This window comes from Uloborus diversus, chromosome 8 (assembly GCF_026930045.1).
Source record: "Uloborus diversus isolate 005 chromosome 8, Udiv.v.3.1, whole genome shotgun sequence".
Classification (NCBI taxonomy): domain Eukaryota; kingdom Metazoa; phylum Arthropoda; class Arachnida; order Araneae; family Uloboridae; genus Uloborus; species Uloborus diversus.
The window spans coordinates 126017292-126045064 of NC_072738.1; the positions used below are offsets into that span (position 1 = coordinate 126017292).

The window sequence follows — 27773 nt, forward strand, 5'->3', positions numbered from 1 at the left end:
TTATGCTGTGTTAACTGACATCTAACAAAAGAAATGTTAAACTGCGTTCCTACAGTGTTATCGCAAAAATTATCTTTAAAAAATATAGTATATTAATGATTTTCTTAATATAATAAGCAAATAAGGATCAATTCAAGTCTTTTTTGCTTCTGTAACCTTTTTAGTAGTTCAATTTTCATTAACTGTGACTTCACGTTTTGCTTCAGTTGCGGCTGCGATTAATGTTTGGTAGTGAATAAGCAATTCCGGGAAAAATTTTGTTGGCTTCTGCTTTAAAATGGTTAGTTATGGTTTGTTAAATCTTAATTTCTTCAAGTAATCGAGTCAAATTAAGTAACAATGCTTCTTTTTTACGCAAGAATGATTCTTTTATTTTGATTTGTTTTTCTGCAGAAAATTTCCTCGCAAAATGTCAATGCTAAGTGATTGTTTTGACATTTATATGAATTTCTTTATTGATTCGAAGTCAATTTGTTCTCGTTAGACGTATTAACAGTAAACTTATTGTTGAGGATTTTGAAATTTTAGCAAATATTGGTTGTATTTCATCAGTCTAATCATTTCTAAGTTGTCCAATGTTCAAGAGACATTCAGGACATACTTCATATGAAAAGCCAAATTATATTAAACATTGTTTTGTTAGAATCCAAAGGGAAGCAATTTACCCCTCCAATTGTGCTTATATTTCATTTGATTTTGAATATTTAAGCATTCTACCTAGTACAGGTGAATTTTAAAATCTTGAGCAGTGTCGGATCTTGAAATTTTTTGAGCCAAAATAAAAACTTGAAACTGCTCTTGACCATCTTCCAGGGCTATTGGATTTTATCTGAGCCAAAAAAAGTCAGATTGAAACCGAACAAGCTTTTTTTTTTTTTTTTTTGTTCAAACCACTTTAAAAAAAAACATTTTTTTTTAAGCTGTTATTTTTAAAAGACCTATCTTATTTAAGAAAATATCTTTTTGAAATTTTTATTTTTATTTTACTAGAGTGGAAATTATATTTATAATTTCACTGATTACTGCTGTACTGTCCAACCACAGATTGTATGGAATTTTTAAACGTCCAGATGAGACGAATCAATCTGAATGAGGGGAAAAGTAAAAATTTGATGCATGTATTCCGCTTATTTGAATAAGACTCTGCTTCTGCAAAAGCTGACATCGCTAAAAATAATAGATTTGTCCATTTCCGGCTGTAAAACGGATGCTTGTCTTTCCATACAATCCGTGGTCAGACAGTATTAACGAATTTTACGAAACAATTTTTTTAAATTAAGTAGTTAAATAGTACAAAAATAAATATTTTTATTTTTCAACCTCATACTCATTTGTAAATAAATGTGTTATTTTTCTGCTATAATATGTATCTAGAAACAATTCTTGAAATGTATTTCTTTATTGCAAGCTTCATTTAAGCATACTATTTTTATGAAATCAATTTTAAATGATAAATGGGATGTTTCTATCACAGTATTTGCTTTTGACTCTCATTTAATTTTTTATACATTATACAACAATGGGGTGTCAATATAGCTGTTTTTCATGCTCACTAACTAGTGAATAGATGAAACAGTTTTTTTTTTTTTTACTAAATGTATTAAGAAATTATGCAATATAACTCATATTTAATATCAATAATTATCTAATCAATGTATTCACTTAATGGAAAAAAATGTATTTCAGGCTCGTCGATATGATTCGAGGACAACCATCTTCTCTCCTGAAGGTAAATATCAGATGCTAATCTTCTCCTATTCATTACAAATTGAGGAAGAATGAATTGAATGTTGATTTGCGGTGGAGATGTAAAATTACTAGAACATTTTCTGAAAAAATATATATATATTTCTTAATTTTTGACATAATCACCATATTTGGTCATTCCGAAGATGGAAGTACACAAGACTTTTTAAGTGCCTATGTTTCTGAAAACGGCGTTGGATATTTATTGCAATACAAACTATTGAAAATAACACAAAATTTGCCCTTTTTTTTGGTGGATAATTCTTAATTATTTTCTGGAAAAATGCAGCATTTTCTTCAGAGCATTTTTTTTATTATTCTACTGGATTTAGACCTTTATGTGCTACCTACTATACATTACGTGCAACTGACTGTTTTGACTTAGAATTATTAATTACCAATGATGACTCTTATGGTACAAATTCAAAAATTACTAATCCTAAAAACAGAATTGGATGTTTATCTCAATGTAAATTATTAACATAAAATGTGCAATGAATTATGAATTTTTAAAAAGAAATTTTTTTAATTTTAATTCAAGCATCCTTTGATATGCGAATGAAAAAAAAAGGCTTTGTCTGCGATGGTATCAGTACGAGCAGCAAAAAGACCAGAGCAGCTCTGTTTTTTTTGTGGATGAGAACCATAAAGTGTACCAGAAATAAATTTTATAGGAGTTGTTGTACTTCTGTGGACCTTTTTATATTGTTGACTGTAAATTGTAATTTTTAGGCTTCAGAGAAAGGGCATTTTTAGTTTGGTTTCTCTATGGGTTGGCTTTTTTTATGCAAAATATTATTTACAATATTTATTAAATTTACCTTCCTACTTCCTAACATAGAATTATCCTTTGCTACTAACTAAATGACACAGTATTTGCTTTTAATTAATTTGCTATTATTATATATTTATTTCTGAATATTTTTACTATCATAAAAATAATCATAAAAGTAATAGAATAATACAAATAATGTTCAATGATTACTTCATTTTGTTAAAATCAATTTATTTTACAGTAAAAAATTGCCCAAAAACTATTGCACAAAAGTGGAAATAACATTTTTAAAGTGTTTTATTTGAATATGATTCAAATACAATCACATTATTATTCTGCTAAATGATTTTCTTGAAAGAATTTCTTCAATGAATAATGTAATCAAACTATGTAATACAAATACAAATACAAATGTGACGACCAGCAACAGGCACTGGGCCCAGCTAGGCTGGTCCTAGTCAATTAATTAGTCCCCAATGAAGATCAATGGCCCTCTTAAAGCTATCCACTCCCTTGCTCATTACCGCCTCTTCCGGTAAGCTATTCCAAGTGCCCACGACCCTGCTAAAGTAGTAGTTTTTCCTGATTTCCAAGTTAGCCTGAGATTTAAATAGCTTAAAACAATGACCCCTTGTCCTGCTTTCCCCGCAAAAATTTAATCCATTTACATCTTTCATTTTGATAAATTTAAATAACTGAATCATGTCCCCTCTGACTCTCCTTTGCTCCAGGCTATACATGTTAAGCCTATTAAGTCTGGTATCATAATCTAAATCTGAGAGTCCCCTTACTAATTTAGTTACCCTTCTTTGAACCCTTTCCAATACAAAAATATCTTTCTTCAGATAAGGCGACCAAAACTGAACAGCATACTCCAAATGAGGTCTTACTAAACTCCTATATAAAGGCAGAAGAACTTTCTTAGATTTGTTTGAAATAGATCTATTGATGAACCCAAGCATTTTGTTGGCTTTGTTACTAGCAATACTGCACTGTTGACTAAACTTGAAGTCCTGATTTATAAAGACACCCAGATCCATAACATTTTCTGCCTGATTTATGACAGAACCCTGTAAACGATATCTCATACGCTTATTTCCATGACCTAAGTGTAGCACTTGACATTTCCCTACATTAACTGCCATACCCCATTTATCTGCCCACTTAGTAATATGATCTAAATCCTCTTGCAGCTGTTTTACTTGTTCTTCATTTTCGACAATCCCCATAACTTTTACATCGTCAGCAAAACAATTCATGCTTCCAGAAATATTTTCATTGATGTCATTCATAAATATAATAAACAAAAGAGGCCCTAAAACTGATCCCTGAGGAACCCCACTTAAAACATCACTCCAATTAGAATGATTTCCTCTCACAACTACTCTTTGCTTCCTACCAGTAAGCCAATTTCTAACCCAAAGTAAAGTTTTTCCTCCTATTCCAATGTCAGCTAACTTGCTGAGAAGAGCAACATGCGGTACCTTGTCAAAAGCTTTTTGAAAATCAATATAAACAACATCCACACATTTTTTGTTATCTAAAGCTGAGGTAACCTTGTCGTAGAAATGCAATAAATTAGTACCGTATTTTCGGGATTAAGCGCCGCGGCGCATACAAGAAAAAAAGTTTCAAAAATGTGGATGCGGCGCATATAATGGGAGCGGCGGGTATAGTGTTTTTTTTTTTTTTCCCCCGATCAAGTTTTAAAAAAAATCCGAGTTTGCAAAAAAGTTGAACATTTTACCAATAGATGGCGCCACACTTTTCCCTTTCGTTTTGCGAAATGAGCGACAAGCAAAGCAAAGAGGGGTAGCCATGAGGGGAGGTGAGTCAGCGATTGCTGGTGTTGCACCATAGAGAGAAACGCTAAACCACGTGAGCGCTGAATGACGTGAGCGGCGAGGAAGCCTCATCGAAGCGAAGGGGGACGGAGGGTCAAGGAAAGGAGCTTGTTAGCAAGACTAGCAGGGGAGGGGGGTGGAACTTCCAGTTTTCTAAAGGGGAATCACCCCTTTCAACAAAGTGGGTTGCTCGGGGTGGTCAAGTGACCTACTAATTGAAAACTTGTTTCTCCGTCTCCCATCCCCAATTTTATTCACTCACATCGTCGCTTTTGCTGTCGTTCGTGCGTTCTTTTCTTTCTTAAAGTTTTTACATCGAGTTTCATCTGAAATGGCTCCTACTAAACGACTTAAGAGTTACACTGCAGCTTTCAAGTTGGAAGTTATCGCTAAGGCTGAAGCGATCGGAAATCGTCCTGCTGCCCGGGAATTCGGAATTGATGAAAGATGTGTTCGGCGTTGGAGGTCCGAAAAATCAACGATCGAAGCGATGCCGAAGACAAAACGTGCCCGACGAGGAAGATCAGCTCACTGGCCGGATTTAGAACGGGACCTGAAGAAGTGGGTAGTGGAGCAGAGAGCTAAAGGAATTTCCGTTTCGACTGTCCGGATTCGAATAGAAGCCAGGTGCATCGCTGCTAATTTGAATATTTCCAACTTCAAAGGCAACGCGAATTGGTGCTTCAGATTCATGAAGCGGAATCATTTGTCCGTCAGGCAGCGAACAACTGTGGGGCAGAGTCTTCCAGCTGATTGGATGGAGCAGAAAAAAAAGTTTTTAGACTACGTCGAGAAGCTGAAGAAAGAAAACAACTTTCAGCCTCATCAGCTTATCAACATGGACGAAGTCCCTTTGACTTTCGACTGCCCTCCCAACAGGACTGTCACATCTACCGGTGAGAAGAGCGTCGCCATTACAACCACGGGGCATGAAAAAACATCATTCACGTGTGTTTTGGCTTGCACGGCTAGCGGAGAGAAGCTGAAGCCTATGCTGATTTTTAAGCGGAAAACGGTCCCGAAGGAGTCTTTCCCGTCCACCGTTGTCATCCGCTGCAACGAGAAGGGGTGGATGAATGAGGCCCTGATGTCAGACTGGTTTAACGAAGTTTGGAGAAAAAGGAAAGGCGCTTTTTTCCAACCAAGTGGAATGTTGATTATGGACTCCATGGCGGCGCACAAGACCGACCCTGTGAAGGAAGCGGCGCGGCAATGTTTGGCGTCCCTGGCCATCATACCAGGTGGGCTTACAAAAAAGTTGCAGCCCTTGGATTTGGCCCCCAATCACAGTTTTAAGAGCCACATGCGTCAACAATGGGAGTCCTGGATGGTGAACGGACTGCACGAATACACGAAAGGCGGCAACCTGAAGAAAGCGTCGTTCGCGGAAGTGGCGAAGTGGGTAGCTGCAGCTTGGAATGCGGTAAAGCCGAGCACCATAATTTCCGGCTTCACCGAGGCGGAGATCATTCCCCGAGTCCCGGATGTTGCTGCGGAGGACGATGGCTCCGATGACGAGGAAAACAGCCCGGAGCTCGATGCAGACTTTCTAGGACTATTTGCGTCCGACAGCGAGGACAGCGATTTCGAAGGATTTTGAATCGCCGATCCATAGTGGATGCGACCCACTGAAAAAAGCGTGCTTATAGTGGCGCCGACCACTTAAAAAAACGTGGAGCGCCATGAGGAGAAGGGTCCGCGTCCCGCGCTCTGGATAACCAACCAATGTCTCCTCCCAAAGTACGAAAATTTTAATTATAGTAATAATAATATAGTTATGTTAATTATATTCTTTTAAATTTTATTTTCATTTTATTGCAAGTTTCTGAACGTCTAAATTGCGCTTTTAAGTTGCGTTAAGTTGGATGCGGCGCTTATAGCGGGCGCGGCGCTTATAATGGGTGCGGCGCGTACATTAATTTTTTTTTTCCGGCGACGATAATTTTCGATGCGGCGCTTATACTGGGTGCGGCGCTTAATCCCGAAAATACGGTAGTACAGGATTTACCTTTCCTGAAACCATACTGCAAACTAGTCAACAGACTATTAGTCTCTAAGAACATCATGATCTTAATTTTGATCAAAGTTTCGAAAATCTTACAAATCACCGAAGTCAAACTTACAGGTCTATAATTCCCAGCAATACTTTTAGACCCCTTCTTGAAGAGTGGCGTTATGTTAGCCAGCTTCCAGTCCTCTGGCACCGTCCCCGAGTTATAAGAAGCATTGAAAATATTCAAAATAACATCCACTAATTCCTCTGCACATTCAACTAAAATTTTTGGATAAATATTATCTGGTCCCGGAGCTTTAGTTGCTTTAATCTTTTTCAAATGAAATAAAACCTCCTCCCTGGAAAATACAAAATCCTCAAGCTGTATAATAGCTTGTGTCTTGTTAGTGTCAACTGTTGAGATACAGTTATCGTTAAACACACTGGAAAAAAAGTTATTTAGAACATTTGCAGTATCCCTATCGTTTTGGATTAAATTTCCATGCTCATCAACCAAAGGCCCAATTTGACTGTTTCGAGCTTTCCCAGAATTAGCGTAAGCAAAAAACCTCTTAGGGTTCCCATCAATGTCATCTGCCAGCCTTTGCTCCAATTCCCTTTTCTGAATCCGTACCAAATACTTAAAATTTCGCCTTGCCTTACCATACTGGAGCCTCTCCGCACTCTGACCAGTTTCTTTAAACTTACGAAAAGTGGCTTGCTTATAATTAAGAGCTTCTTTAGTCTCCCTGGAGAACCACATGGGCCAAATTTTGGTACTAACACCTTTTCTCCTAAATGGAACATAGTCCCCAACGGTTTTAGCAAGTTTATCCTTAAATTCCGTCCACTGCTGATCTACGTCGCTATTTTCCAACCCTGACGAAAAAACCTCTTTCAAGCTCTGCCTAAGTGCAACAAAATCGGTGTTTCTGAAATTGGGCACACACCTAAAATTATCATCTTTGCACACTTCAAATTTAACCCGGAACCTGATGCTGTTATGATCACTATCTCCAATATGCTCCCCTACACTCAACCCCTGAACAAAACTACCTATGTCACAAAAAACTAGATCCAAAATGGCCTCCTCTCGAGTTCCCTGAGTTACAACTTGATCTAAGAAACAGTCACCAATTACTTTTAAAAATTCCTCTTCTTTGCCATTACCAGGATAAAAATTATTCCAATCAATACCCGGAAAATTGAAATCCCCCATTATGATAACAGATCCCTTACTGGACATGTCACTAATAATACGGTACATCTGTTCATCTTGTCCCTGGTTTGAATTAGGTGGCCTATAAATGTTTCGAAAGCGTAGCTTTATGCCCTTACTGCTCATCAACTCCAGCCAAACCATATCAATATCAGTAGGCTTATCATTTATGACCAATTCATTGCAAATAAAATTGTCTCTAACATAAAATAAAACCCCACCACCTCTTTTACCTACTCTATCCTGTCTGAATAAATTATACCCAGCAATATGTAATAACTCTGCATCAGATTCGGTAGCCCATGTCTCTGTAATTCCAATAACATCCAACTTCTCATCCATAACTATGCTTTTCAATTCATCCATCTTGTTCCTAATACTGCGAGCATTGGTATAGAAAACTTTAAGCATGCCTAAGTTGCTTTTATTTAACACCTTGAAATTTCCTAAATTACAATTGTTAACATTACTACTCTTGTTTGTCACTTTATTTCCATTTCTAGCAATACCCAAAAACATTTCATTCTCCCGATACCTGGTGCTTGAACCATGCCCCCCATTCCAACTTAGTTTTTTGACTCCGAAGCCCTTAAAATTAATCCACTAACCATTTTGACCCCTGTAGAGCTCAGATGCAGGCCATCCCTAGCAATCCAATCCCGTTTACAGTGACTCCATACATCAATGAACCTGATACTGCGCTTTTCGCAAATTGACTTCAGTAGCAAGTTCATACACCTCGCACGTTGATTTAGCCAGCTCCTATGCACTCCATACCTGGGAAGCAAACCAACCACTTGGACATTCGTCGAAAAGCTGGTTGCTTTATCCAACAGGGATTCCCATTCCCTAGAAAACTCCTCATTTTTACTGTGGCCTACATCATTTGTTCCCACCCACAAAGTAACCATGTCCTCCTTATTCAATGCTCCCTTCTTTTCAGCAACCATATTAACGTCTTTTACCCGAGCCCCTGGTAAACAACACCTAGCCACCTTACGCTTTACTCTCCCAACTGTGTTACCCACCTCCCTTACCATAGAGTCCCCCAAAATTACACCCTTAGTTTCCCAATCTAACTCCTCATTTGAAACTTCCCCCTGAATCTCTGGAACATTTATACCCTCTACAACTGGCTTACACCCTAATGCTAACTGGGCTTCCAAAACTAGCATCTTAAGTCTTAAGTCTGAGAGTTCAGCACATTTAGTGCAAATATAATCCTCTTCAAAAACAGACTCATTTTCCCCCTTATACAGGCAGAACATATGACATAAATCACAAGAGATCCACCTGTCCCCCTTCCCACTCTTTACCTCTTTCATAATGCATATAACACCCATTTCTACTCAGTGAATATGTTCCAAAAGGCAAAACAGTAAGATAAAAATGCAAAAAAACACAGAATAAATACTAAAAACAGCAGTAAATAAACAGAGTTGCTACACCCAATAAAGCACACAAGATCAAAAACCAGGAGATCACCACATGTTAGGCTTAGCTCCAAAAAATGCAAAAACACTTCAAGAATACAATAACAGCAAAAATGAGCCCCCAAAACACAATAAAACTAAATTACATGATAAAGTGAAGTAAAAAAACCTAAAACTAGACAGTAATAATGAAAAATTATAGTAAAAAAACACTTATCAAATTAGCAGCAAAAAACACTCCCTGCATCACAGGCGCCCTCTAGTGGCCACTGATAAATTACATCATTGCAATATTTGTATTGTAGCAAACCTAAGAAAAATCAGTCAAATCTCGATCTGTCCATTTTGTTCAATTTTGTCCACCGCCCAAGGATTTTTACAAAAAAAGTGAGCAGAATACCAACCCTAGTTCTAATATGTACTATGTACCTTAGACCGCCCCCACCCTTTCCTTTCTTGGATGGGGAAAAAACAATTATTGCTTGAAATTTTTGTGCCTTAAAAAAAATCTGCCTAATATCGTATGAGGTCCAAACATCTAAATGTCTTTTCAAATCTATGATTTATAAATGAATGGGCTATTCATTAAATGTAATCTTTTTCAACTGTTAGATTCTCCTTTATACAATTAACTGTATAAAGGAATCATTAATGAAAAGTAGCTCTAAAACGTACTTCAAATGGGAAAATGACGACTCTGGTATTTAAGTAAGAATGTTGTTGGATTAGTTTTTCTCTCTGAGCATGTGCTTTGAAAAAGCAGTTAAGTGCAACCAAAAATTTCCATTTTCACTATCAATTTATGTAATTTATTCTTTAAGGGAGATTGTATCAAGTGGAATATGCAATGGAAGCTATTGGTCATGCCGGTACATGTCTAGGAATTTTGGCTTCCGATGGAATAGTATTGGCAGCTGAACGCCGGAATACAAACAAACTTCTAGATGAAGTTTTCAATTCAGAGAAAATATATAAACTTCATGAGTGAGTATTGTATTTCACTTTTATTTATTCATGATATTCTTAATACTATAAAGAATTTTTCTCTAGACATAAGTAGAGTTTCAAGAAAAAACGTTTCTTATAGTTTATTGTAGACCCCTGCTAATCCAAGCCCGTAAAAATGAGCTTAATTTGAGGTAGCTTATGTACATTTTCCCCTTAGAAAATTTAAAAAAAAAACTGCCGAAGAGCTCTATTTACATACGTTGCTCCGAGTTGGCGTCAGTTCCGATCAATGCAGATTAATTTATTTAATGAACAAAAGCAAAAGTCTCTAATTGATATTTCTGATGTTCACCCAAAGCAAATACCATATGTTGTGAATTTTATAAGCAATTGCAATCAATCTATTTGACATAGTTTGATAATCAAAGCAACTAATTCATGCGCATGCAAGCTTTCCAGTATGTGTTTGAAATTACTTTGAACCTTTTCAGTGTATTATTGAAAACATGCTTGCTTTTTGATCCAGGAGCCATTAGAAAAAAACATAAAATTGGTTTTTGTATAAGGATAAGTCCAAAAATCTATGTTTGCAATGCTTGCTTCTATTGAACCCTCTCCCCCTTATTTCAATTCAAACAATTGTTTAGAATTTAGAGGGAAAACAATGCACTTATAAATTTTTAGAACGTGAGAATACATAAAGGGTTAAAATAATTGAATTATGTTATTACTTTCTGCCCTTCTTAAAATTCTTTGATCCTCCTTCAACAAAGTTAAAGGTCTTCCCTTTATTTGAAAAATTTGAATTTTAATTTCTGTATCATGAAAAAAGCTCCTTGTTCAAAAAAAGTGTTGAAAAATGTCAATTTGTGTAAAATTGACAGCATGAAAGTCCTGGAAAATTGGATAATTTGCAAAAATGTCTGGAAAGTTCCCATGTTCTTGATTTTCTCATTTCTATGTGCCAAGTAGTGCTGGACGATATATCGATAAGAACCGGTTTCGTAACGGCTTCATAAAACCGGTTCTCGCATATCAGAATCCATGATATATCACTGAACCGGTTCGAATTTCGAATTCATCGACGCCGAAGTCAGCTGCGCGAAACCGGTTGCATCTTTCCTCTCCGATCGTCCGATCTTCGACTTCGCCCGCTGCTGCTGGCTATCGGTTCCTCCGAGTTGCTGATTCGGCGAAGTTCCTCCCTCCCCCCTTCCCGCTCTGCACAATCGAGATCAAGAATATTTCCCGCAGCGAAGCGCGAAAGAAGTGTTACGTCATCTCTGCACTCCGGAGTGGACAACGTTTATGTCTGCACTGCTCTTCAAGGGACTTCGGGAGGGGGGTGGGGACACGCCTTAACGAAACCGGTATTTGGTAGCGGACTTCGTTGTTTCGAATTTCGGAGGATTTTCGAAGCTTCGAACATTCGAATTTTTAACTTGTCGGAGCTGTGGAAACCGGTTTATTTACTTCGCTAGCTTCACCGAATTTGTCTATAAGCGGTAGAGTCTATCCAGCCTCGCGCGTTCATTTCTTTGGTTTTCTCTTGAATCCTGCGCTTTGTGAATTTCTTCTCTACTCCTTACTTCATTATCATCGTTATTGTTACATATTTTAAAGTTATTGTTAATTGTTACTATTGTTTTTTTTTTTTTGTTTTAAAACTTTATTTTTAGTTCATGCTTTTACCGATAGATGCAACTTTTTTGCATTGAGAATTGTCAACTCATAACTACATTTGATTGAATAACGGTAAGTTTCAAACTTTTTATTCTTATTCTTTTGACAGGGGGAGCACTTGCACTCCCTGGCATTTGAAAATAAATCAAAATAAGAAAAATTATTATTGTTATTTTAGTTGATCTTAGAACTTTCACTCCCAGGCTTTAATAAACTTAAATGGATTGAAAAAAGACTAACTACAACTCAGGGTTGCCAACTCCTAAAAATGTTTCTCCCTAAACTCAACTCATAATACCCATTAAATGCGATTGGATAAATTCATATGACGTCAGAAAGTCACGTGATTCTTTTACTGTGACATCACACATGGGATTAAAAAGTCACATGACCATTGCTGTTTTTCGTTGCTGAGTGATTAAAGGCATTTTTATGTCATTTTTGATCAAAACCAATGGTTGTAAAGGCTCAAAAATTGTATATGGAGGTGAAAAAAAAATGAAATAATCGAAAAATAACGTTTCCAAATGTAAAAGAAAACATTTACCTGATAAAATCTTAAAATTTATCCTCCTATAAAAATCCCATTCTAAAATCCCTCCCCCCCCCCCCCAAATTTAGGAGGAAAACCCGGAAGTTAGTAACCCTGCTACAACTCCTCAGCCATTGCAATAACTTTTTGCCCCCCCCCCCCAAGACTTTAAAAATAAAATTAATGATCAAAACAAGACAAACTATAAAATACATCATGAAAGACTTAGGTAATCTCATGGTTAAATCTTAATGAGTGATAGCAAGTGGGTGAAGTTTCACCCCCTTAACTTTAAAAAATAAATAATTCTAATTTAAAAGGGGCAAAATAGGAAGCATTTGAAGAACTATCACTAATTTTAAAAAAGAATAAACATTCAGACATTTGATTTTGATTTTTTTAGTGGGAGAAAAATGCTAACTTGTCTGAATTAAATTTATTTTTTGTGTGTTATTGGAAGAGATAGCTAATTCGTTCCATCCAGGCCCCTCATTAAGGCGGTCAGGGGGAATCAATTGCTCCTCCCTACTTTGGGAAATCAATGTACTTAACTGAAAGTGGATGTAGTTTTGTTATTGTTTTGGAGCAATTTACATTAAGTTTTAACCCCCCCCCCCCCCCCCCCAGAAAACTTTAAAATGACATGCTTGGATCCATCATCATTTAATAGGTTTTCGAATTAAAAAAAAATGCTGATGTTGGTTTATTGATGTTTTTATTTATTTTGCTACTTTACGAATTAAACTTAAGTGCTCTTATCTTTTCTACAAAATAATAAAGAATTAACAAATAATGTAAGTAAGGCTATTTTAGTTCTTGACTCCATTAAAATCTGACAAAAACAATTAAACATGATCAAACCAAAAATCATAAAATTAAGTAAAAATTACCAGATTAAGGTGTAAAGTATTTTAAAACAAATCAAAATATGTTAAAAGCAAACAAAACTTGGAAAAAAAATCTATATATAACTGAAAATTTCTTACCAATTATACAGGACAAATTATGAAGTGACTTACAAAAATTATCTAAAATTGCGGGGGTGAGGATATTAATGAAAAGAAATAACATTAAAGCATCAAATGCTGTTTTGAAAGGAAATTAACGTATTTTTATTAATTGAAATCTTCTAATTATATTTAATAAGTCAAAGTATATAATATTAAATACATTTAATGCATAATTGTATTTATATTTTTATTTATATGAAACAAAAATTTTAGTTACGTATTTTTTTCATATGATATTTTAAAAACATACTTAAAACCAATTATTTTATTTTAGCTTCTTTTGGATTGAAATGTCCTCTGACTATCATCATTTGGTATCAAAAGCCAAAGCAAAAAGTGCTGTCTGGAATTATTTTGGCCTGCCCGCTTCGGAAGATGGAGTTATAATAAATACAGATGTTGCTGTATGCAGAACTTGCCTTCGGAAGGTCTCTTCAAAAGGTGGTAGCACAAGCAATTTGGCAAACCACTTAAAAGTTCACCACCCGTTGAAGTTCAGGGAGTTGCCGTCAACATCAAATTCAAAGGTTCTAGCTGTTCCCTGCTTTTCTGATGCTGATGACCCTCCTATAGTGGCATTAAATAGTAGTTTTAGTTCTGCAACCCCACCACCAGCAAAAAAGCAGAAAACAATGCTAGAATTTCAACCTTTGGACTCTGCTTCCAGTTCTTCATGTACTGAAGCCATAACAGAGTATTTGGCCACTGCCATGCAGCCCTACAACACAGTGGAACATCCAAAATTTAAAAAGATGGTTCATTCACTAAATCCGAGATACAAGTTACCAGGGAGAAAATATTTCTCTCGCACATCTATTCCAAAGCTCTACAATGACGCTGTTGCTAAAATGAAGAGAGCTTTGGCAGAAGTGTGTGTGGACGAATTGTCAATAACAACTGACTGCTGGACTTCTATTGCGAGTTCTCCATTCTTGGGTGTAACTGTACATTTTATTTCCCAGGAGTGGAAGCAGACTGACGCCTGTATAAGTTGCAGACATTTTGAATCCGACCACACAGGAGAAAACATCTCTGAAATCATTACAGATGTTATGTCGGAATGGGGCATTAATGTACATGAAATCTGCTGCATGACGACCGACAACGGAGTGAACATTGTAAAAGCTGCAGCGGACTTAAAACTACCGCACATATTATGTTTCGCACACAGCATAAACATTGGTGTAAACAAGGTATTGGAGATCCCAGTGTTAAAAAAAGCTGTGTCGCGACTAAAGTGTCTTCAAAACAGTGTAGCACGCAGCTGGAAAATGAAAAGAGATCTACATAAAGCACAAGCGGACTAAAACTTGGATGCTACGACTCTGCCCAGCGCTTGCCCGACTAGGTGGTGGAGCACAGTGAAACTCTGCCACCGATTTCTACACAACCAGCTTGCAATTTGCAAAATGCTGTTATCATACACTGATAAGAAGCATTTGATGCTGGAGGGGGCTGAAGTCAGTGCAATTGAGGACTTCGTTTCTGCCACTTCCCTGCTTGAGGACATGACAAAAACCTTGAGTGGAAGTAACTATATTACTGCCTCATCAGTTCTTCCACTTTATTCAAGGATAAAACAGCAGCTACAACCACAGGCAGGACAGGGGCAACTTCTAACAAAAATCAAAGGTGCAATTTTGGCTCCTTTGGAGGAGCGCTACGGTCTCCAGTCTCCGATGACGAGAATTTTAGGGCTTGCCACACTGTGTGACCCTAGATTCAAATTAAGGTTTCTGGAGGATCCAAAAGGGATTGAGCAGTCTGCCCTTCAGAAAATGGCTGAATTAGTTCAGCCAACTAATTCGGAAGAAGTTATAAATGTTCCTCCGAAAGCAAAACAAGGCTTAGAAAAGTTTTTCAACTTTGAAGAAGAGGAAGAAGAAAACCTCTCAATGAGTTCCCTCAATCTTCCTTCATATAAAGCTGAAAAGGAAATAAAAGAGTATTTGTCCATGCCGAGGGTTGGATGCAATGAATCCCCCTTGCTATGGTGGAAAGACCACCATTCTTCATTTCCACTTCTGAGGGTACTTGCTAAGAAGTACTTAGCGATGCCAGCTACAAGTGTACCCTCAGAAAGAGTGTTCAGCACAGGTGGTTTGGTTGTAACAAAGCAGAGAGCTTCCTTAAAGCCTAAAAATGCAGAAATGCAAATATTTCTGGCACAAAATATCGACAAAATATTAAATTATTGTTTTGTTATTTTAAGCATTTTTATTTTCTGTTTTATTTATTAATGTTAATAATTTTATGCATTTTATCTAATAGTATAAATAAACTAGCTTCTCTTTTATGTATATGGAAAAGTTTTGTTTCATTTTCTTTTTTACATTTCATCTACTTCCTCATTATCTTCTTTATGAATATAACTAGATGTTTTATGTTTAAAATTAAGAATTTCATATTTGAATCAGGAAAAGTTTCTAAAATACAATTGCAGGGCAAGAAATGTGTTCTCACAAAGTGGGGAAAACAATTTTGAAATTTAATAACAGTAAGAAACTTATTCTGATGTTAAATCAACACTTATAACAATATGTTACAAACTTATTCTGATGTGATTATCATTTTAAAAGTAGTTTATAAATTTCTGAAATTATTTATATAGTGCCAAAATCTGTACTATGCAAAATTTCTGGTCCCACGGGTACTTTAACAATCTTCTACTGTACATGTAAAGATTGGGATATTCAAAACTCATTTCGAATTAAAGGTAGTTATTTGTATGACCCTGTAAGAGACGAAAGCTTGATTTTGATATTTATTTTAGAAAGTTGTGGAGAAGGAATTTTGTTATAAGCCCCCCCCCCCCCCCCTATGTAGTTGACTATATCGATATATCATGAAGTTTAGTTTCCGATATATCGCGATATGCAAATCCAGATATCGTCCAGCCCTAGTGCCAAGTATATAATTGTTGTAGTAAAATGTGTGAGGTAGGAAGCTCTTCCTGCAAAAAGTTTTTATGCTAAAGGTGGAAAAGATCATCCAAGCAAATATTGATATACTTTATAGAGATGTAACTTTACTGGTAACTTTAATTTTTTTTTCAGTAAAGTATGCTAATTTAAAAGTATTAAATGTAATTTAAATTTTTTGTTTATGTATCTTTAAAAATTATGCTCACTGGATAAAAATAAAATAATCATACTTGCCTCATGAGAATCAGATTTATTGCAAAAAGTTATATAGATTCATAATGTTTCAGATTTATTTTTAATTTTTTGTGTTAGCATATAACTCCATTAAGTTTTAAGATTATTTAGTGTTGAATATGCAATTAATTTATAACAGTTAGAATACTGTACAGCATATTAAATAGTTTAAAAAATGCATCTTTCTGATACCCCCCCCCCCCCCCTCTATTGACACCACATCCTTGATTTTTGTCTTGAAGAGTCTCAGAAAGTGCTTGATTTTTACTCGTTTAAATTGTGCATGCTGTGATGAAATGCTCAAAGCAGATTAAAATTATATAAAAAGACTTTAAGTGCTGTGTTGGAATTCCAACAGCAGTCAATGTCAACCAAATGGCAATCACTCACAATTTATCAGTTGTAATCAGAACTTAATTTATAGCAAAAGTGCAAGAGTCATTTTGTCTTCAGGATTTGTTTTCATTAGCAAATAGAATGTATTTTTCTAATGTGTAAAAATTCATGTGCAATTAAGAAGTACAGGATTTACAGAAGTACAAAAGCTCCCATTTGCAAATGATGATGTTGTTTGATCTTCATAAACTTGCCACCAATTTAGAAGTTTTTTTATTCCCTGGTCATAGAAAGTTTGAGGGCAGATGTTAAGTCAATTGTGCACATGTTCCTTAACTTCTTCATTGCTTCCAAATCACTGTCCTCCCAGCGATTCTTTCATAGGCGCAAATAACAATTAGTCACAGGGGGATAAGTCAGGGCTATAAGGAGGGTGCTCTTGAGGGTTTCCCAACCCATTTTTTTCCAGGGTATCCCTTGTTAAAGACGCAGTGTGAACCCTGCCATTGTCATGAAGGTGTATGACATTTCTAATGGGGCATGTCCCATCTTTTCTTCCGATAGGCAGCTTTTGCTGACCGTAACAACTGACAGTAGTAAACTGCATTCACCGTACATTGATGGTGCAGAAAATCAATCAGTAAAATTCCCCAAGAGTCAAAAAAATAAAAGGTTGCTATTACTTTTCCAGCAGAGAGACGAGTTTTGACCTTCACTGGGCATCCTTCATTCTTTCTTCTCCACTCCTTGCTTTCCATTTTGGACCCAGAGATTTAGTGATGTACCCACGTCTCATCACATGTCACTATGCGCTTTAAAAAGACCTCCCTTTCTTACTGAAATTGATTCAGAAGCCTTTCAGCTATCTCCAACCTGACCTGTTTTTGGTTTGCAGTCAACAACCTTGGAACCCATCGAGCACTAATTTTTCTGAAACCGAGTTGATCACTGATTATGGATTGAACACTTCCATAGCTTATACCCACTTCTGATGAAATTTCTTCAACAGTTAATCGGCGATCATCTTCAATAAGGTGTCTAATCTTATGGATATTGTCATCTGTGAGACTAGATCTTGGGCGTTGATTAATACATTCGTTTTCAACTCGTTCTCGTCCACCTTTAAATTCTCTCGCCAATGTATACACACGATTCTGAGATAGTGCACTGTCCCCAAACTGTGCCTTCAAACGGGTAAAAATTTCTGACAGTTTAACGCCTTCATTGGTTAAAAACTTAATGATAATCCATTGCATAACAGCCGAAGGTATTTCTTGCTTGGTCATGGCTGTACTAACGGTTAAATACGAGTCAGTGCACACACCTGCTGGTTCCCCACTACTTATAAACCAAACATCTGCTCTTCACAACATCATCTGGCTAGAAAGTGCATTCTAAGAAGAATAACAATTATCGTTTATATTTGATTTACCCTCGTAATTAGTTTTTTCTTATGCAATGACCTTTTGTTTAACTCAAATGCCTTCACACACACAACTAAATTTAAATTTATGAATTATACTTTAAAATATCCAGCAGTTTTTATTAATCTAGTTGCCTTTTTTTATTCACCAGTGACATGGCATGCAGTGTGGCTGGCATAACATCAGACGCAAATGTATTGACTAATGAGTTGCGTCAAATTGCTCAGAGGTAATATCACAGTTCCTTATGTTTTAAAATCACTAATAATATTTTAGATTTTTCCAACATGTGTTATAATAGTTGATGGAATGAAGAATAAATTTCTAACTAACTCATGGTTAAGTAAAACAAACGTTTTTAGAATTAGTTGTATTAGTTTTCTTGCAACCCTTGTAAAGTGTTTAAAATTAACTAAAAACTATAATGTATTTTTGTAATCTACATAATAGTGACTCATTTATTATAAACATAGTTTCTGTAAAATTATTAAATTGGACATAACAATGTAGGATAAAATGTGACACTACTTAATGTTTTTCTCAAGTATAAATTTTATCTTTTTCGGTTGTGAACTGAATAACCAACTTTAAATTTATTAGACACTAGATAGAATAATATTTCTATTTGTTGTCTTTTTTTATATTTATTTGGATTAAAGAAATAAGATAAAAAATACATTAGTTATGTATCAAAATTAAATGCTATTAAAAAATTAGATGTTTAATGCAATTTGGTTAAATTGCTCCAATTGTTTGAATTTCAGGTATTTACTACAGTATGGTGAATCAATCCCATGTGAGCGCTTAGTCAGCTGGTTGTGTGATTTGAAACAAGCTTATACCCAATATGGAGGTGATTATTAGATTTAGTTTTTTGTGAGAATGTATAATTGATTGCTTATATTTTTTCTACTTTTGCAATTAAAATTTTTGTTCCATAGGCAGGTTCATGGGCAGGTCGCCATCGGCGACCTGCCCATGAACACAGGACATAACAGGGGTCATAACATAACAGGGGTCTGTCCAGGATTTTTCACAGTTCCGTTTTTTGTGAAAAAATCAAATAATTTTGTAAAAAGAAAAAAGAAAAAAAAAATTAGAATTTTGAGATGGCGCAAACTGCATCAATGACACTTGAAGTTGAGAATATCATTCTTGAATGTTTTTCGAGTATTCGGGGGGGGGGGCATCGCTCTCTGGGAGACGGGCACCCCTCAAGTATCAATATTTATTTACCATTCTACATTATCTTAAATTTTACTAGAAAGTTATATGTGTAGTATTTAAAACAATTGTAACAAAGAAATTCAGGCTGGGCTTCAGCATTTAACTTTTTGAACCAAGACCCTGTTAAAGAGCACAGAATTTCGTTTAAAACTTATAAACTCCGTGATTTTTACAAAAATATGAAAATAATTTATTTTTTTACCTCTTAACAAAGCGTACTAAACATCGAAAATTCGAAAAATCAGATTCCCATAGGAGATGCAAAGAGATCGCAGTCCTCAAAGTGAAGGCATCAAAAGTATATAAACGGCTTGTAAAATAAATATTTTTAATAAAATTATTTTAGAATTGCATTTTAGAATCCTCTGATAAACATATCATTAATATTTGGACACAGTTTGAAGCAAAAAAATAATAAAATAAAATAAAAATAAACCATTGATTCAGCATTTTAATTTTTGACTCATAAAAGAAAATGGAATTCCACTTTAAAAACTTGAAATAAGCGTTGTTACAAGAATAAAGAGACTTTTCATTTATTCACATCCTAGTAAAGTGAAGTTAGCTTGAAAGAAGAACAAAATATGATTCTCATATCAGTTTTAAAAAGATTGCGTCGCAGTAGTTTTTTACTGCTTGCAGGAGCATCTCAAAAGTGCTTTTTTTTTCCTTGCAAAATTAGCAGATTTTGTTTAAGTTGTTAATTTAACTTAAAAAAAAAGGTTCCAAACATTATCGTACACGGAAATATGCAGCGTTATTTTGATTTGAGATTTGCTCTTTCAATAAACAATTTGTGAAAGATCCATATTTGTTTATCAGAATTTTGTGAAGGGTCCATTTTGGTTGATAGGGATTTTGTGAAAGGTCGGTTTTGGTTGATCGGATTTTTGTGAAGGGTCCGTTAACAGACCCAAATTTCCTCTGGCCAGACCCCTGTTTAACTGGCGACAACATTTCCAGTTTTTTAAAACAATTTAATGTTTTTTATAAATTCTTACACTCCTAAACATTTTGTGATCAGATTGTATCCACTTCTATAAAATTTGCTCTTTTTGCTTTCTTCTATATCAAATATATAGAAGTAAGTATTGGATTCTTAAAATTTCCGATTTCCATGCATTTGCAAGTTTTGAAGTATACTACTGTGTTCGTTTTGCCCAATTTTGGAAAATAGCTGTATGTATGTGACCAGATTTTTAGTGGCTGCTCTAGCACAAAAATTACTGAATGAAATTGAATAAAATTTGGTTTAGCTTACAAAATGAACTTTTATTTCTTGATACACCTAAACCTAAATAAAATATGTCTTGATTTTTATTGGTACAGTGAAACTTCGGTAACTCGACACACGCATAACTCGACTAATCCAGTAACTCAACATTTCTTTTTCTTATGGTTAATCCAATGTTAATTTCAATGACTGAAAATCTCCCTAACTTGACACACATTTGTAGGAACCCCTATAAGTCAACATCCAGTTGCTATTCTAATCCAATTTTTGCTACCAACATTCCTTCATATTGACCTTTTATTAGAATTTTATGCTGCAGTTTCTTGGTCAGTCATTCCTTTTGTGAAAAGTTCTTTTAGAGAATTCCAGCTTTTATCTAGGGAAGTTAGCATCCACACTCTGTGTGCTGTTAGTGCAGTTCTAAAAGGCTAAGAAAGAATAGGATAAATGTACCCAGGGGAGTTCTTTTTAGAAAGAAGGCACCATGACATGTTTTTCAAACAAGTGTGAACAGGACTTTTTATCTTTAACAGACCTGCCCAACAAGAAGCTTTTATCTGTTTTCAAAATTATGGATTTATTCCTCATGAGATATTCAAATAATAATGACTTTATTACGCACTTTTCGAAAAAAGAAAAAGGGAAAATTCCTTTACTAGAATTAATTTTCTTAATGTGAATGTTAAGCATACGTAAGTAAGTGATGCAGAAACTCTTTTATCGAGATTCCACTGTATTAGGCAGTTTTTGTCACTTTTTCTTAAGAGTATAAAAAATCTAATTCAATATTATCCAATTAATATTCTCTACAAAGAAGTAATGTTTTTTATAATAAAGGTTTTTAATTGCCTTGTCTTTTCCCAACCTATATAGGAAAGAGGCCATTTGGTGTATCCATTTTATACATGGGATGGGATAAACATTATGGCTTTCAACTTTACCAATCTGATCCTAGTGGTAATTATGGTGGATGGAAAGCAACATGCATTGGAAATAATAGTGCGGTATGTAAATTTTAAATTTGCATTATGTAAAACTGATTTGTTTTCATAAATGATTCTTTAAAACTTATTGTTTCCTTGTACATTTCAAATTCTAAACTTTATCTAATTAGATGAGACCAACTATTGAGGTCTCTTCTATTAATTTATTAACTCTGCTGTTGTTTAATGTGTGATTTTGCTTTATAAAATACTAGCAGTACCCACACAGTGATGCTTGTGCTAAAAACTTAATGGAAGTCCATTGAATTAAAAAAATGACGCTCCCTCCCCTACTTTTGTGAAATGATCATTTTTCTTTGTATAAAATGCATACACACCTTTTCAAAAAAAAAAAAAAACTATTAAAGTTTCTTTAGAATTTAAAACTTTTCGTCAAATCATTAAATTAAATTTACAGTTGCTTTAAAATATTTTGCCAAATAAACAAAAAAGACATAAAATAATATCTTTCAAATGTAAAAATAATTCCACAACTCTATTGTTTATCTCCAAACTCCCCCAGCAACCACCCTATCGTAATCCATCTGTCTAACGGGGGAAAAAAACATCCAGGTGGGAAAAACGTCGAACATTCAAAAATCTTCAGAAAAAAAAAGAACAAAATGTCATACATTTCACTTGGATAAAAACAAATCAAAAGTTTCTTTTCTTTCAAAACAAATCGCCAGATCAATGAATTACATTTGCAGTTGCTTTAAAACAATAATCTTAATTGAACTTTTTTAAGAGTGAAGCGGATGTTTTTTCTTTGGCAATAATAAATGTTTTGCCCAAACAAACAAAAAAGTAAAATCACATTAACAATATAATTTTCAAATTTTTATATATTAAGAACTGCGTTGCCCAGCTTTCCCAGTCTACCTTGAGAATAAAAATTGTCAAGTTGTGAACAACAAGGCTTAAATAAAAGAAAAAAACACCATGCAAAATTACCCTTCCAAACAATGACGACATATTAAAATACTTCTAAGAAATTAAAATGCGAAAGATGGATTTTAAAAGCGTAACCATGGAAACACAAAATAAAATAAGTGTATGAAATTAAATGCAAAATAAGGAAAGAAACAATGGATTCAAAAAGCGTAACCGTGGAAACGCGAAAATAAAATGGTTGACAACCTGATGACATTTTCCAAACTTGATTTAAAAACGCTTGTAACTTTTTTTTCTTTGAAGATAGAAGCTTAGTTTTTCAACCATAGGTCGAGAGAGATCTGGAGTAAAAAATGTCGCTTTTTCCAATGGTGTCAAAAAAAAAGAAAAAAAACTGTGGGACAATTTCTTCACTTTTTATTGATAGACTTAATGAAGAAAGTAGTGCCTAAATTTCAGTTAAGCCTAAAAAAAGTTCCAGCTAAAAATGCAAATTACTCCCGCCGTAATTAAGTTAGAGCATTGAAACAAATTGTTTAGAACGCGGAAAATTCTTTTTTCAACGATATATAATATTAATATGTGCAAGTAATTTTTCACTCCCATATTCAGGAATTCATGTGAAATTTGGGCCTAAATTGGAATAAAAAAACTATCGGATTTTTTCGAATTATAGCCTATGTCACTCAGTAAGAAAGCACCTTTCATATAGTGAAAGAATTTTTCAAATAGGTGCCATGGTTCCAGAGATTACCTCCAACATATAAACACACAAAAATCCGCCCTCTCTCTTTATAGCATTAGTATTGATGACATTACTTTTTGCTTGCTTGAAAATTTGCTGTTAAAAGGTTTTAAGTACATGATTTTAAAATATAATTAATGAGGTACTCAAAGTTTATTTTATGTAAAGCAGGGATGGCAAAGTTTTGGACACTGCGGTAAATATCATGGTTTTTATCGTCCTGTCCTAAACTACATTTTTAGAAAAACTTTTGTAAGAAATTATCAAAAACGGAACAAAATGTGTCAAATTTGTTTTTTACGTTGAATTACACTCTGGAATGCTCACTTAATGTGAGCATTCCAGTATAAATATATGTGTAACTTATTTATACAGCTGATTCTAATCTAATTAACATAAAAATTTAATTCTTCATTTTTTTTTTTTTTTTTTTTTTTTTTTTTTTTGCACAATAGTAACCAAATTTTTCGACTTTATACATGTGTGCAAATGAAAGTGTTCAAAATATAGTGCAATAATTATCTTAAATGCAATAAATGACCATTTTTTAACTGAAGAAAAAATATATATACTTGTGAGTCTTTTACAGCATTGTGAAGATTTTCTTATCTTGACTATGGTGCCATTTCATGATCTAAGATTAAATTACCACCTTGTTACTTTAGGAAAATGCCAATAATTTGTTTTTAGGTAAATTATTGGCATTTGCCTAATGGTGCGGCTCAAAGGCAGCACCATTGAGAGCTCCAAGGAAACCTTAATTTTTTTCGAAAAAGTTGATTTTATGACAGAAAATTGAATATTGTCTTTAAATCTATTTGTGTCAACTCATTTAAGATGCTTTTCATTTTTCAATTAGGCTGCAGTATCAATATTGAAGCAAGAATATAAAGAAAATGAAACCACTTTAAATGATGCACTTGCTTTAGCCATTAAAGTTCTTAGCAAAACTCTGGACATGACTAAATTGACTGCTGATAAATGTAAGTTATTTTCTTTTCATTTATTTATTGTTTTCTTTTTTAAGTAGTGAACCTAAAACTTGTTTCCTATACTTTGCTTTATGTATACTTTGAGCATCAAGACCCTTAACATGGAACGCCTCTTGTGTATTAGAAAAAAAAGTTGAAACTATATTTCAGACAATACAGTAACCACCACTTATAAAATCACTGGATTATAAAACCAGCTGCTTTTGAAATCAAATCTGAAAGAACAGAATCATTACAATATTAAAATATATCATAACTATCTTTAATAAAATTATTGTCACTATTTTATAAAGTCAGGCTTTTTGTTAGTGTACGTTAAAAATTCTTAAAGACAGTATAACAATGTTAAAAATTGCCAACCTATTTAATAAATGTCTCAAAGTGTCAAATTCTCCCACTTGAATATATAACAGAATGTACTATTGAGCAAAGAAAAGAATGTAACGTTTAAAACCGCCAAAAAAAAAAAAAAAAACTTTCACAGTTTTACTCTAAAATTACGTTATTCAAGCAATATTATAGTAATATTTCAAGACCCTTGTGCAAAGAATTTAAAAAAAAATGTACCTTTTGTTTAATTGAAATGTCAACTGTACTTTGAAACACTTAAGATTAAAATAAATGAAGTAAACTTCAAAACCTTTTAATATTTTTTGTTGAGTATGTTGGTTTATAAAATTAACCACCATACAAATTTTATAATTACATTAGATTTTATGACTTTAGATTTTATATGATTTTTTATGACAGATTATATATATGACATTAGATTTTAAAAATCTAATGTCTTCAGACCGAATGTGATTTCAATAAGAAACGAGTGCTGTATATTAGAATGAAGTGCATTTACTACATCCAGGGTTCGTACGGGTCATGGAAATCCTGGAAAGTCATGGGAAAAAAATTATCAAATTTCAGACCTGGAAAAAAAATCGAAATTTTCATTCAAAGTCATGGAAATTCATTTAAAGTCATGAAAAAATGTCCTGGGCAAAGAGAAAGTAACAGAAGCTTAAAGAACATTAGAAATATTGAGTGATTTGAGAGTAAAAGCTATTAAACTGAAAAATTGAGCGATCCAAAAACAAATCTGAATTTTTGAAATCTCATTTCATCCACCTCTGTAGCAGCCTCTCGTCTTTTTTTGCAATGTGATTTTACTGCTTGGACATCACTTCTTTTGAATTTGCCATTATTTTCAGCACTTTTTATATTTTATTTTATGTTGTAGCGAACTTGCTACAACATAAAATAATGATTTTGCCACGCCCACTCAAAAAACGCAGTGTAATTGCATCCGTGTTCTTTCCTATTACTGGTAAAAACTTAATTATTAAATTTATCAGTTAGTATCTCAATTTGTTGAAGGTTTTAGAAAGTAAAGATCTTTAATCAGGCGATAAAATACAGAAACAGGGAAACTCTAATATTCTAAAACATAGCTTGCAAAACTAATTCATGCGATCCACTGCTACGTTCAACATCAGGAATCAAACACTGTGTTCTAAAATTTCTGAACCTATTAATTTATATGCATTTAAAAATGTGCAAATAAGTAAACAAATACATTTGAATCTGAAGATTTATTCACTACTGAATTTTTAAAAGAAAATAAAATAGATGGTTTAGAATTATGAATTTAATAAAGAATGTGTGGCTTTAATTTAAAGAACCAAAATACTGTCATGTTGTGTGGATGATTAAATGCACTATTGGGGACACTAAGAGGCAACTTTTAAAGCAAACTTATTGAAACTTAGTAATGACTCATTCAACCTTTGTCCCATTCATTATCATTCTGCCTGTTTATAAAAAAAAAAAAAAGACATTTAAGCATTATTATTTTGTATTCACTATATTTTTGCTTTACTTAAATTTACAGGATGAAAACAAATAAGAATAGTTTAGTTTTTTAGGTGCACACTGATATTTTTTCAAGCACAAGTGCTTCAATGAGGTAGTGGCATTCACCTAAAAGTTTTACTAATACTAGTTTCCAAATATTGGCAAGTTTGATATTAAATAGTACTATTCTGGTGGTGTAACAAGGCCATGAAAAATTTTATGGAGTCATGAAAAAGTCTTGGAAAAGTCATGGAATTTTTCCATTCGAATAGAGTATGAACCCTGTACATCCGAAGCAAACATGAAATAGCGTATAGCAAAGTTAGTATAAAATAGCAAATGAGACTTCATGTTTTAGTTCCTGTAATGAATGGTTATTTAATTTATTTTGCTGGTTTTTCTAAAGAGCATGGATTGTATTATAGAATAACACAAAATTCAAGGTAGATTCTCATACAACATTAAAACAGATGCTAGATAACTAACCTTTCTCGATGACTGTTTCGCAGCAAATGGCAACTTTTATTCATATATTTATTTTTGTACTCATTAGTGGAGATGGCTACTTTGACTCGTGAAGGAAACAAGTCTCGCATAAAGATTATGCCTGCTGAAGAAGTTGAAAAGCTTATCAAAAAGCATGAGGAAGAAGAAGCTAGAAATGAAGCTGCAAAGAAAGAAAAAGAACGAGAAAAATCTAAAAGCTAATTTATTTGTTGGTTAATGTGTATAATGTTTCTAATAAAAAACTGTCCCTTTAATTTTTAAAAAAAGTTTTGTTTATTTTAAACAGTAGCAATGTCTATAGTTTCCAGATCTTTAAGGTGTTGTCACATAACTATGCAGCTGTGGAAAGTGGATTTAGCATTTATTAAGGATAAACTTATTTGCCTGAGAACAAAATAGAATGCCATACATTTTTATGTTTTTTTTTTGAAATGTTCTGATTTTGGATGAAAAGGAATTTACAAATGGCCAGCTGGAGAGCATGGAAACTTTAACTCTGGATTTTAACATGCACATATGAAGCAGTAAGTGGACATATTCAAGTTTTGAATCAAGTTTAAGGATTAGGTCCTAGCTAGGCTTTCACTGAAAAGTTTTTCTAAATCATGCTGTATAACAGGACCTACCAAGTCTGTTAGTACTACCTCTTACCCCATTAAAGAGGAGAGATTCACCTACCATTTTTACTAGTTATCTCCAAATTTTTAATCCCTTAAGTCCCTTTGCTTCTAACTGCCTCATATGTACAAAACAATTACTGAATGTGGTGTAAAAAAAACTAACAAATCAAAACTTTCCGATTCGATCACCTTAGAATTGAACAGCATATTAAAAGCTAGAATTATTTATAATGTTCAAAAAAATCTACTGGTAGGTATGAGGAGAAAATAAAAACTAATGATAGAAATATACATATAACTCCGTGTCTGCAGCAGGACTTACCGCATTAAAGTGATATTGTTTAAATAATTAAGAAGGTAATAAACCTTAATTATGAAGATAATAATAATGACGCTGACTTCAGTGAAAAGAGTTAAGAATAAACAAGGTTCTAATTTATTATACTGCCTTGGGAAGGTAAATTGTAGAATGTACAAATTCTTCGATTAACTTTTTTTTTTTTTTTTTGCATTTTCGTCATTTATTTTACTTTAGCTTTATTGTACAAGATTGCTTATTTGGTTTCCTGCTGAAAATAGAGCACAAAAAGAGTGAAATTCCAACATTTTACAAGTGTTTGTTGGG

General features: G+C 33.9%; 1 protein-coding gene across 1 annotated transcript; it reads left to right on the plus strand.

The window, feature by feature from the left end:
* Positions 1-204: 204 nt before the first annotated feature.
* LOC129228148 (proteasome subunit alpha type-4-like) lies at positions 205-26794 on the plus strand. The gene is made up of 8 exons (XM_054862797.1): positions 205-280; positions 1687-1729; positions 9832-9994; positions 18253-18330; positions 18866-18954; positions 21436-21566; positions 24044-24167; positions 26575-26794. Exons 1-8 carry the CDS (start codon positions 278-280, stop codon positions 26727-26729), a joined length of 786 nt encoding a protein of 261 aa, XP_054718772.1. The 5' UTR covers positions 205-277; the 3' UTR covers positions 26730-26794.
* The last annotated feature ends 979 nt before the right edge of the window (positions 26795-27773 follow it).